At 34.8% G+C, this 13,867-nt stretch overlaps 1 protein-coding gene across 6 annotated transcripts in view; it reads right to left on the minus strand.

The window, feature by feature from the left end:
• nab (NGFI-A-binding protein homolog) overlaps positions 1 to 13,867 on the minus strand; it is a 287,733-nt gene that overhangs the window by 14,942 nt on the left and 258,924 nt on the right. For 5 of the 6 annotated variants that reach the window (XM_081735999.1, XM_081735998.1, XM_081735996.1 and 2 more), the window contains exons 10-11: positions 9,886 to 9,994; positions 7,956 to 8,090 (exon numbers count right to left, since the gene is read on the minus strand). In XM_081735999.1, the coding sequence (XP_081592125.1) occupies positions 7,956 to 8,090; positions 9,886 to 9,994 (244 nt within the window). Of the gene's footprint in view, positions 1 to 7,950; positions 8,091 to 9,885; positions 9,995 to 13,867 lie in introns of all 6 variants that reach the window. The other variant, XM_081736001.1, reaches the window with a different exon arrangement.

Consider the following 13,867-nt stretch of genomic DNA (forward strand, 5'->3'; position numbering starts at 1 on the left):
ATTTGAATATTGTAGTGATTTATGCTTACGTAGTTAAGTTGCAGTGGTTTATATGCTCATTTTAGTTTATTTGTATTTTACTGTAGTAATGTACAGTAACTTCAAGCCATAAGCCATACATATTTATTTATTGTACAAAATTGAAATCCCATAATAACTAACATTTTCTTCAATTAGAAAGAGTATCTATTTTATTCATGATTGATTGATTTTATACTCTTGAGCAAGACTTTAGCCCTTGTAGAGAAAGCCACGGAAAAAAACCACGAATCCCAGTTTAAAATTGGCACAAGAAAGTGACGATAAGTGGAATGACCTATGACGCCGATGGAAGATCCAGAACATGTTATATAGAATCTTCAAACACATACAGTATAGTCTCAATACTATGTACAACTATTCCGAACAGCCGCACAAGTTCGTACAGTTAAAAACACAGTTTAATATGTCGAAAAGACATCACTGCAGAAAGACTCAGGGAGATCGTGCAAATATTGCATGTTTTGGGAATTGCATTCCATGCTTGCTGTAAGTCTTGGCGTATATAGTTAGCCGATAATCGCTGATGCAATCCACCTGGCAGTCGGGCATCGTCCCACACGTTCTCGATATAGTTTAGGTACGGAGATCTGAAAGGCCAGGGTAGAAGTGCATACCGAGTAGGACAAGCTGGGCTACCTTGGCGGTATGGCGTGAATGTTATCTTGCTTGAAGTTGGAGACCAGTAAAGTATCCAGATAAGATAAGAGAATAGAATTGATGTCCTCACGACACACGAGTCGTATTCCTCTGAATGAAGACTAAAGGAGAGCAGGAAGCTTAGCCGTAATACCAGATGTGGATTCCGTATCGCGTGTTGGATTTTCTCGTTCAATTGCACGTCAACTGACACAAGCTTGGTTATCACTGTATCTGAGACTCGTTGCTAAATAATAACGCCCTCCATTCATTTCGGCAACGTAGTCTATCCCAACATTACCAAAGACATTATGGGTGATAAGTAGATTTCGTGTGAGAGGAACGTGGAAATGTACTCCTGCCTCCATGTTACTATTCATGCGCTCATATAGGGTCACAACGGCTCTGATCGAACTAACAGTCGCCATCCTTTCATTTACATCGGCTCAAACGAGCCTTCTGTTGAAGCGCTCCCCAATGCGGTGTGCGGAGAAAGAGAGACACAATAAGCATTCGACGCCGTCATCTTGGCATTGCAGCCACAGACTGTTATTCAATAGATTCGCACACACATACTTTTGTTGTCTGAGGACTCTCAAACTACTAGTATCATGCTCTCTACAGACATTACGATCAATTTGCCCTCTTTGCACTAGCCAGTGTACTGGGATCTTCAAATTAAGATCAGCATGCCCTTTATAGACACATTTTGTGGTGCGAATTTCGATCTATGTACAGGGTGTTCTTAAATACGGCATATATACCCTTCATATTAATGTATTATTTATCTTGTATTATTTTAGATTAAGATTTTAATATATTTAACTTCAGATTTATACAATATCAAACTTAACACTTTTAAAATTTATGTATATAAGAAAAAAGACACTTTACCAGAAGTTAAATAATAGTTAAAATTATTAAATAAAATATAAAAAATGAAAATTAAAAGAAACATCTTTCAATAACACAGCATGGAATCGTTATAAATATGTTTGGGAATCAAAATTGTGTATATGAAAGAGATTCAAAAGCAAACCGTCGTAAAAGACTTCTCTGAAGTTTCAGACAATAATATTGAAAGCTAACTTATTACTGACAGAATGAAAGTTCTCACAACAATTGTGTTGTTTATAACAATTCCATGTCTGCAATACACTGTAAAATATTATAAATAAATGAAAATAACTGCAAAACAATGTCTGCAATTATACAGAATCAGTTCAAGGAATGGTTTTCACCAAAAATGGAACTCTATTTGGTTCAGAGTTATTTGCAGGGAAACATGTATGAGGTATGTATATTTTGTTGCTGGCTGAATTTATAGTTATTATACAGGGCTATTGTAAGTAATCATCCCGCTTTCAAAGTTAAATAACTTGCGTTTATTTATTCATAATGACATGCAGCTTACGTTAATGACAGCAAAACTCAAAAAGTTTTAGTGGTTAGTAAAACTGATGTGTAGTTACGCATTCTGCCGCTAGGGGATAGTAAAACAAGATGGCAGGAAACAAAGACAGGAGAGCATTTTGTTTTCTCGAAAACAGTCTGTAGTTAGTGTTCAACGAAGTTTCACGACAAAGTTCGGGTTAGATTCCCTAAGCAGACACTCAATTCGGAAGCGATAATATAAAGAAAGTGGGTGTATCTGCAAGAGGAAAAACAACGGGCCGGCCAGGAGTTGATGAGGAAGCAGTTGATTGTGTGCGTGCAACTTTCGCCGGAACTCCACGAAAATCATCCATTCACGGAATCAAATAATTGAACTTGAAGTAGACAACAGAGTGGAAGATTCTGCGAAAACGTTTGAAATTTAACCCATATTGATTGAAAGTATTGCAGGCGCTTAAACCCACCGACAAGAATAAGAGACTACAGACTTTTGTACAAGATTCAAGAACACAAAATGCTCTTCTATCCTCGTTTTCTGCCATCTTGATTTACTGCCTTAGTAGTGGAATGCGTAACTAAACATCAGTGAAACTATTTTACTTTTTTTTCTTTCATTTAACATAAGTTATATGTTATTGTGAGTGAATAAACGTGAATTATTAAACTTTGAAATCAGAAAGATAATTTACAATAGCCCTGTATTTATTACTAGAAAATTGAACTAGTGTCATTATATTTTCGACTAACTATTAGGAGCTTATGATGGAACAGAAACTGGTTAATGACAATCTAGGCCGTGAGTGTCTTTATGGTGCTGAACATGTGATATTTTCTTATTTACTGTTTATTTATTATGAAAGAATAAGGATCTAGTTACAAGACGGTGGAAGTTCATGTCTGGGTTGAGAAAAGAGGCTATGGTGAAGAAACTTTTGATGTAAACGTAAAAAATATATAAGAAGTTGTATGTTTGTTTACTATGCAGTTTTAGCTGAAGATATAGTTATGTAGAAACATATTTTAAAAAGAAATAAGGTCTACGAGTGAAGATAAATGATATTAATTGTATTTAGCATAACACTGCATGGTTAAGATTTTGTGCAATATACTTACCCTTGTTCTTCTTTTGGATTATCACAAACAGGAATTATTTTATTTGAAATATAGAAATCATCTGACACATTTTTTTTTACTAAATGATATGACTAACAGTACAATGTATTTATTCCAACGAAAATATTTTTGACAGCGGCTGCTGCTGTCATCCTCGGTCGCTCCACGTTGAATATGTTTTACATTACAATTGAGTAGTAGGATTAAATGTTGGCCAATATATGACGTAAGAGTAAGTAAAAGAAAATTCTTCATACTGACCGCACTAAATTATAACATCTCAGTAACGTTCTCAAGGAACAACGGTCCTCATGTTCAGCATTCGTGAGTTTGGAAAAGGATAAAAAGTTATAAACATGTGGGAAAGTGAAAAGATAAAAATGATGATGTCGAAGTACATATAACACTTTACGTCAAAGAATACTATGACAAATGAACCAACGCTGATCACTATAAAGTTAGTCAATATTCACTGTTATTCCTTTTTCGTTCCAATCTGCAGGAGTACGTAGGAAAAACACTACTCCGTATCGGGTTAATTTCACCTTTGTCCAGACTAAATGCAGGGTTTAATCTATGAATGTAGTAAGCCGCCTTGATGTTATGTTCAGTCGTAGTTTTTGCATTTTTTAAATGCGTACTTTACCAATTTTATGTTTATTTTCTCAAGATGTAATGATAATTCAGCTAATTATTAAGAAGATAACTGACAGTCCTGATGGTACAGACATGTTCAACTACTCTGACGAAAATTTTACTTTTGTATGACCGATATATACTTTGTCATACTTGTAAGTGACATTGTAAATCCTCAAAAAGCAATATTTGTATTAGAGTAACTGAATATGTCTGCACCACCAGGACCCTGAATTCTTAACAATTATCTGGACTATCATTACATCGTTGGGAAAATAAACACAAGTATGAAGAAGTTTCTTTTACTTGCTATAGTGACTATTATCCTACTCACATGCCAGAATCTGTACTTTCAATATACAGGGTGCGGCAGCGTTCATAGTAGGATATTAAAAACACACCATCAGGCAGTAACTGTAATTTATTTATTACCTCTTATGTCAGTTAATAGTTAAAGGTATGCCATTTACTAATGTGTAAGTTATTGTCCATTGCGTGGATTACTTTTTTGAATCAAATGATGCCCCCACTGCACAACACATTCATCTGGGCGGCGTTGGAAGCTTTCCATAACTCGGCGTAACGTATTCCCTGGGACATTGCCGACGGCAGTTCTGATGCGATCCTTCAACTCAGGAATGGTGGCACAACGTGTTCGGAAAACTTCTTGCTTCAGGTAGCCCCAAAGGAAAAAGTCTGCACATGAAAGATCAGGTGAGCGAGGCGGCCAGGAAATGTCACCAAAACGGGAAATTTCTCCACCTGGAAATGTCTGTCGCAAGAAATCCATGCAAATTCTGGCTGTATGCGAGGTCGCTCCGTCTTGTTGAAACCATAATTGTTCCACATCCACATCGACCATACCTAATTGGGGAAGAACGAAGTCTTGCAGCATCTTTAGGTGGCGTTCACTGGTGACAGTTACAGCCACACCGCTGTCATCCTCAAAGAAGTAAAGGCCAATAATCTCAAAGGATGCAGCTCCACACCACACTGTGACACGAGAACTGTGCAAGGGCTTGATGTGCAGTTCATGAGTTCATGCGGGTTTACATCACTCCAATAACGCATATTCTGTTTATTCACTGAACCACATAACTCGAAATGAGCTTCATCTAACATCAGGATGGTGTGCAACATTCGTGGATTTTGGCGAAGGAGATCACGCATGGTTAAGCAGAATGTTTCTCGTGAAACCCAATCGTGAGGCCTAATTTCCTGAACAATCTGCAGTTTATATGGGTGAAAATGGAGATCTTCGTGCAATATTCTCCTGAATGAGCGATCGGCCATATGCACAGTTTGCGAATGACGACGAGCAGATCTTTTTGGGCTACGCAATATTGCAGCACGAACATTTTCCACGGCTTCTGGTGTCCGCACAGTTCTTTCACTTCTTACCGGTTTCCCATTGCAAACAGAACCTGTTGTTCGAAATGCACGTACCCACTTCACAATGGTCCGTCCATCTGGAACTTTCTCATGACGTCCGAAGTTGGAATGTTGCCGAAATAGACGCTGGGTAACAATAACAGAGTCGTTATTCTTAACATAACTTTCAACAGCAAAGGCACAATGCTGTGCACTCTATCGCTCCATATCACTGTCACACTCGAAATGACAGCTCATTAGTACACGAATGCGGCACGAGCTGGCGCACATTCATGCAGTACGTCATTGTACTACGCAAGTCAAATTACGCTATGAACGCTGCCGCACCCTGTATAACACGATTTACATTTTACTTAGTGTTAACTATGAAACCCATAAATATGTGAGTTTAATGTATTCATCGTATGTCGTACTTGGAGCGCCTGAGAATGAAACAAGCAGCGACTTTCGAAAATATTTTCCTTCGAATAAATGCTTTGGCTCTGTACGGTTAGTCATGTCATGTCAAAAATGCAGAAAAAAAACTATTCTAATTTATTTAGCAACAAAACTACATAGTAGCCAGCAAAGTATTTATCAAGTCATATCTTTACTTACGTCAATAACTTCAATCTAATTGGAGTTCTATTTTCGGTATCTTACATACAGCTATGTTCTATCTATATTACAGTAAGAGTGAAGATAAAAGTACGCCTAGCAATCGGGATAAACCAAAGACGGGCACAGATCTATGACTTTGACATCCAAAGGGGTCAGTACCACGCTCCCGCGTCTTTTTAAAGTTTTTCACGGTATCCATTTGGAAGAAGCTCGGTGGAGCCCCTGACCCGTATTTGAATAGAATTAAAATATATAAATGCCACCCTGTCTGGGATCAAACCCAGAGTATTTGGTTGGTAGACCAAATTACCAATTACATTCCTAATTTGTCTGGTCGATGACAAATCAGCACTGACTATAAATTTGTAATACTGTATATCACATATATTTTATTTGATTAGTTTTATATATTCTCTTGTAGGAAACAAGTGCTAAACTGTGTATTAAACGAAACAGTTATTCTAATACTTAGGTAAATAAATTGTACAAACTACTTATGTTCTTAGTTTAGAAGGAAAGATGCGGAAGTTTACATTTCCGTTTTGTCCACTAATCATAACTTGTCTCAATAAATCTAGTATATCATTTTTCTATTTCCGCTGTTCTCTCCCATATATCTCTTGAGTATTTTAATTATCATTGTCATATTATCATTACTTTGTATGAATTAATTTATCATCCTTATTATAATTTAAAGTTTAAAACAGTGTATCATCTACTTCCAGCTGTTTTTCAAATATCGTTTTCATTACTAACACTTTTTAAAAATTCATTTATCATTTCAACAACAAATATATATTCTTCATTTCTCGTTCCTGCTTATTTCCTCGGTCCGCATTCTTTTCTTTACAAATATTCCTCCTTTCATTCCAGACTTGACTTGATAACTTTAATTTGTTCTGATTGTCCTGAGAAGAATTCTCACGCCAAAAACTACCTTCTCACTATTGACTACCTATCTATGAAGATAAGAATGTCAGTAAGCAGCGAAGTTTTTCCTTCTTTCTTTCTTAAAGTATTTGCTTGGGAGAACCATATCATAGGCAAAATATAATTGCTTAACATTAATAATTTGCTAAATGAATTGTATTCTAGGAATCGCTGATATATACTGAATAAAGGCCAAAATAACAGTGGATTCGAATCGTACTACGAATTTAATGTCATAATATATCAGCTGTTTAGCTTCATCGTCCTAATATGCTAAGGTGAGAGATACTATCATAGATTTAAAAAAAAATATATATATATATATATATATGGTTAGGTTATGTTGTGCATTACTTCCACCTTTTATTTAATAACTGTAAAATACACAACATCAGAAAATATGCTATTAAAGGCCATATGCATTTTCATATAATTTTTTCTGTCATATCAATAAAAGCTTATTTATTTATAATATTTATTTATTCATCTCGTTTATCGATATTCATCATTATTATTTTTCTCTGCTTTCTCGTTGTCCCAGAAATTAGCTCATGAGGAAGTTATTGAGTACACTGGCATGTTAAATTTAAATTATACTTCCTTCTATATCTATCTATCTGTCTATATATATATATCTATATATATCTATATCTATATCTATCTATCTATCTATCTATATATATATATATATATATATATATATATATATATATATATATATATATATATATATATTCGGATTAAAAATTGTTTTCAATTTAAAAAGAAAAGTTTGTATTATAATCTTGTTAAAATTATTAATTTTGGTCCCCATTAGAATCATTTTTTTCTTTTTTTCGTTTCTTTTTTTATATAATAGAATTTTAACATGCAATAAATAGCAAAAAGAAATGTATATGTCGTGCATACGTTGTGTGATGCCATGTTGATGTACACGCAATAATTTCCATTTAAGAGTTGTACCAAATGCGATACCAGGTCATATTTACAGACATTGTTTTGCATAAATAATATAGAACAAAAAATACTATAAGGAATACTCAAAAAAGTATAAAATCAAATAAAAATATCAAATTAACAATAACTACATCCCAAAATCAATGCCATTATAGAGTCAAAATAAAATTAGTGATTGCGTTTTAGATAATTTATAAGTATGGTATTTGTTTTCTTCAGAAAAGAAATAGTGAAAAATGCGATCGTCACCTTACCTGTTTCGGGATCTTGCTTGGACTTTTCACAGCAGATCCCTTGACAACAAGATCATGGATTTTGGTATCCCCAGATCCATTGCCTGGCATTGTCTCCCCGTCCCGCGTCGTTGAGTCCCGTGAATCTCCGATGTCCTATAACATAAGAGGTAATTGTTCATGATCATTTGGATTTGATTCTAAACACTTACTGATCTCTACACTCACATATATGCACTTAAGAATAATTAAATAGCAATAAATTAGTGTACAATGTCCCTTACAATTAACTTCTACAAGATTATTATTATTAGTGTTTAACGAAAAAAATGTCCAAAAATGAGACATATGTCATTGGGTTGAGCACAATGCATAAGCGTAAAATTTCATGCGTAGTTTTCGAAAAAAATGAACAAAAACCTAATTTCTTTTTAAACCTAAAAATTAATGCTACACGAGAACAATGCTACTTAATGCAGTGAAACTGATACGGAAGTATACTTTCATTGAGCTCTTCATTATGATACTAGCAAGATGACAGTACATGGTATGGTTAATGAGATAGAAACTAAAAGCATAATTAACTCTTAAATTTCAATTTTTGTTTAACTAAAATATTGTTCAAAGATAAGATATATCAGCCGATAGACCAATCGTGAGAAATGAGATTACTGTAAATACTTGAGGATAAGTTCTCGTGTGTAGTTTGAGAACACACACACACACACACACACAAAACGAACTTTTGTGGCGCTAAAAAGTATATATAGTTCGTTGTCAATAATAATTGGCAATCTTTATTTTGTTGAAATTATTTATTTATTTATTTATGTACTGTATAAGCAGCTAAATACACTGTTAATTTTGTCTTTTCCTAATGACGACATACATACTCTTTATGCCAGACATGTGCAAGTTGCGACAGGAATTGGGCCAATTACGAGAACTTACTGGCATCGAGGGCCATATGAGACAATATATAACATTTGCATAACTATCGAATGTCCATATTTAATGGGGAAACCCGTCCATTGTACACTAATATCACAGGAACACAAAATCTGTTATAACAGTAACCAAAATATCTGTTTACTAAAGAAAAGCAGGAAAAATCTATTTATTTATTATTTTAGTTGGGAATTTGATTCTTTATGTTCGGAACTAGTCTCTCAGTGTTCCATAGTACACTGGATGTTCCAACGCGGATGTTATTTTCCAAAAGTGGATATCAGTTATCCAGGAAATATTTTCAATTCAGTTTAAGATTATGCAAGAAGTCTATTTTCAATAAGGAGTCAGGTGGGCCGGATGAAAGGGTTCAGTGGGCTGGCACTGGCCTGGTAGCCGGCTGTTGCACTTGGTTGCTTTACGCACGTACTACATGTAAATATTTACTACAAAAGATTTTTTTTTTGTGCATAAATGTTTAAAGTCTATATACTAATATAGGCACAAAACATGACTTAAAGCCTGAAAATAACTTTGATTTATATTCACTTGATGTCAATAATGATAACAACATTACGTATTTCTAATTCTCTTTTGTCCAATATTTTTTATAAATAAAAGATTTAGGTTTCCAGCTATTTAGTTAGTGTCTAGATAGCACTGTATTTTGTAATGGCGATGTCAGTTTCGCTTTTGGTTAAATTTGCTAAAATTAATATTAATGCATACAAACCGTTCATTCAAAATGATATTCAAGAATGCATTTCATCCTGAGTACAATATATTTTTAATGACTACTCTTTTATGGAAAGTTTGTCAAATATAAAAAACTAAAATTTTTAGTCATCATTACTTATACTAGAAGCCATTCATGTTACCACTAAATGTTTTCTTTCATTTTAAGTATACAGTGTATTCTTCTTTTGTACTCTAGTTGGAGATGGGGAAACTTATTTAATCTCTATATTGCCAAACAATTGTATCAAAAGGCATAATTATTTACCTGAGACGGAGAGCTTGCATTGCTATAGGAAAATTGTGAGTCTGTGTCATCCGTGTCCGGTCTCTCGGAGTCAAAACACGATGACATTCGACCACTACGTTTGCTGAGCCTTTGAGAAAAAAACAAAATGTTCATACATTATTGATAAGAAATATATATATGCAAATAACTAAAATATTTATCTTTTAACATTTATTTAAAGGAAGTAATTTATGGTTTTATTACACAGTTTGAAATATGGTAAAGTGTTATACCATGCCTTACCTCCTGAGGCCCTGCGTATTGCATGCAATACAATTTTTAAATGTCTTTCTTTATTAAGAAAATTGTTGGAAAGGTTAGATTCCGTGGTATTGTGTTCAGTACAGTAAGCCTGCTATATACTGAACTCAATACCACGTAATAGGACCTTTCCAACAATTTTCTTAATAAAGAAAATCATTTAAAAATTGTATTGCATGCAATACGCAGGGCCTCAGGAGGTTAAAATTGCGTCGCTAAGAGCTTTTACTGTGCTGTTTCAACCACTCTTGCTGCGGCCTTCTTCAACTGAATAAGTTACTTTTTTTAATGAAAATATTTTGCATTTTTGTTTCACCGAAGTTGTCAATTTCAATTTTATAATCCTTTCTGCAGAAAATTGCAAAATATTTTCATAAAAACTGAGTTCATTTTCATGTTAGTAACTTAATTCTGATGAAGAAAACTGCAGCAAAAGTGGTTGAAACCTTCAGTAAGAACTCTCAACAATTAAATTTTGAGGTAGGGTCTAAGTACTCAATCTTTTAAGTTTATTTACAAAAAATTAAAATAAATACCACAGAAATATTTAATTAAGAAGTTATCCGATGAAATGACACAAAATATGCGTAACCTGAAGGTCCGGAACGAAGTTTTGAGGGAAGAGGGTAAAAATTCGCCCACTCATTGTTTCTGACAAGGCTTAGGTGCAGGATTGTCGCATTCACGTAACCGGTGTTACCGGTAGTAACATTATAAAATAATAATAATAATAATAAGTCGCTAAAGTTTATATTAGTTTAAGTTAGTCATAATGATATATTAATATCAACAAATATATTCATATCAACACCATTTTCCCTTTCTTTTGCCGAATGGATCAAATGGAGTGATTCAATGGAGAGTGTTACAGGCGAGGTACATGTAACAACAAACCCAAACAGGACATTGGCTCCTGTGATTTAATGACTCTGTCGTGGGTCAAAACATAATGTTTACTTAGATTCTTTGTTACCGCTCAGCTGGACGGTAAAATCCTAATCTGTGAATGCAGTGGAAGACAGCATCGCTCGGTGTGATGGTTTTTTTCTGCTTCTACTATGACCTTTAATAACAGTGATAGATCTATTCTTATAAAACAATCGATGAATGAAACTACAATACAAGTATCGTAGTTTACAGTGGAGAGGTATGTCCGCACGTAATTATTACTTTATGATTTATTAGTACTGTGATTTCTAATTAAGTAATAACAAATTACCTATGCACTTCCTACGCCACGCGTGTGGTTAGTTGTCAACTTATACTTGTTTTATATATCACACATTTAATCATTAATTTTAAGAAATGCGGGACAGCATTCAACTTTGTAATCATTTAAACTATCTGTCTACTATTGCACATCAAGCTCTTAAATCATGAGTATCATATACGAGTAGCTCAACGGCAGTCCGTTGCTGATCCAGTGGCAAGAGCGAACTTTTGGTGTACATGGTTCTGGGGTTGATTCCCGGTGAAAAAATGTTAACCCTTTTAACAATTTGGGATTTTAAAAAGAAATTGAAGATCTTCAGTAAAGTAGCTACTGCTTCAGTACAAAACTATAAATTGATAATTGTGTGATTGTACGAACACAATGAAGAGCAATCTCACTCGTGACTAACTGGTTAGCATACCGCGCCTTTGGTGTAGGAGACCGCGTTTGATTCCCGGCGAGAGCTCATGTAATTCGGATCCCACGCTAAGCTGTACGTCCATGTTTCATATAGCCTCGCTGCTCCAAGGGATGCTAAACTTAAAATTAAAATTAAACAAGAAGAGCATATATCAACGTTCAAACATATGCAAGACCTTACATAACATACTTCAATAATAAGTATGATTTGAATATTATATCACATCCTTCGTGGACCTCTCGTGATGCGGAAGGGTTCTGATAACTTATAGTTGAAATTAAGGAGAAGGTCGGGGCATAAGTTTTGTACATATATTTACAAAATGAGACGAGAAAAGGTTTCTAAGAATCGAGACGAGACGATAATTCGACAAAAATTTACGAGAAAACCTTATTTCTCCTCTCGTCTCGTGTAGTAAGCAACTACCCCATTTGCTGCCTCACATATATTCAACAAGGTAAAACTAAAGGAATGGAAATCTGAAAAATAGCAAATCCATGTTACAAATCAATACTAAATCTGGAAGTGATAGATTTCTACAACTTCTGGTTTGAGTTGAGTTGAGTTGATTTTGAGTTTAACGTCCCTTTCAGCAGCGAGGCTATATGAGACTGGACCTACTGATTAACGTGGAATCCGAACCACATGAGCTCCCGCCGGGAATCGAACCCGGGTCTCCCACGCCAAAGGCGCGTACGCTAACCGCTTAGCCACGAATGAGCTCAATTTCTGGTTTGAATAGAGAGATGAAGATAGAGATAGACCTATTCTTAGAACGCTGAATTCATATGGGAAAAATTTCCTATTTGTACTATTTTGCTCTATGAAAATCAACATTGAAACAGGAAGTGGTGGTAGATTCTTAAAATTTCTGGTTTTAGTAGAGATAATACAGTAGATTAAATCTACTTTTGGGACGCTAATTCTACATCAGAACGCTGCATCTTGCTATCTATTATCGTTTTTGCTCTATGATCATCAAGGTTGAACCCGTAACTGGTAGACTCTACCATTTACGTTTTGAATAGAGAGATGGTTAAGGCAGAGATGGAACGTATTTGTTTGGAATATGAACCGCTTCTCGACATCTCTCAACCGTTTTTGCTCTGATCTCCGTTAGCAGACGGACGAACATTGTCGTTCTTACTTATGTATAATATAGATTGGAAGTCTAAATGTTTCTGCAAAGCAAACGATAGTTGAAAATCCCACAATAACCCAGGCATTTTCTTTTTAAAAGAAATTATCATTAACTCTTCGAATGGAATTGTAATAACTTTCAGATCACTATTCAATTGCCTTCCACATTATTGTAAATGTAATAGGTTAACCGGAAATTATACCTGGGTTTACTTCTATTTGTGCAGCAAAAAGGGAAATTTTGAAAGCCGATAAAAGAATATGAATCTTACTGAAGGATAACAAATCGGGCGAATAGAAAGTTTATTTCACGGTTCATTTAAAAGGGATTTTCTATATGTAGCAGCAGAGGATGAGAAGCGAGAGGGGGGAGCCTTTAACCGTCAGTGAAGTAGTGCCACGTGCCACATTGTCCCCAGTCCCTTGTTACTGTATATAACACACTAGCAGGCGGTTTCTTCTGGCACCAATCAACGAGCAGCTGGGTGCTGACATTCACAATTGGTTGTCGACGAAGACGACAGGCCTCTCACAAAGAAAAGATTCTTGTTCATCTTTAGAAGACGTATTAAAAAAAAAAAAAAAAAAAAAAATTTTTTCGTTTACCGGAAGAAATCTCTTATACTACTCAACCGTAAAGTTGTATATTATCCCAGAAAAATATGGAAAATGGAAGCACTTTATACGAGATTTGTAGATTTTTTCTAGTCGTAGACTAATTTCAAGAGTGAAAAAAACAGCAACAAAAATCGATTCCCATGCAGTATTTTGTGGAAAGTGATAACTGCACACGATAAATTTAAAATAATCTGAAATATTGAATAACATTTAGTGAAGAAAGAAACAAATGACTGACGGGAGTTTTCAAATTGAATAACATGGGCGTCATTTCGGGAGGGCATGCTTTTTAATAAATTGTATACCAC

The sequence above is a fragment of the Thermobia domestica genome, chromosome 13 (genome assembly GCF_964235325.1).
Source record: "Thermobia domestica chromosome 13, izTheDome1.hap1.1, whole genome shotgun sequence".
In the NCBI taxonomy this organism is placed as follows: domain Eukaryota; kingdom Metazoa; phylum Arthropoda; class Insecta; order Zygentoma; family Lepismatidae; genus Thermobia; species Thermobia domestica.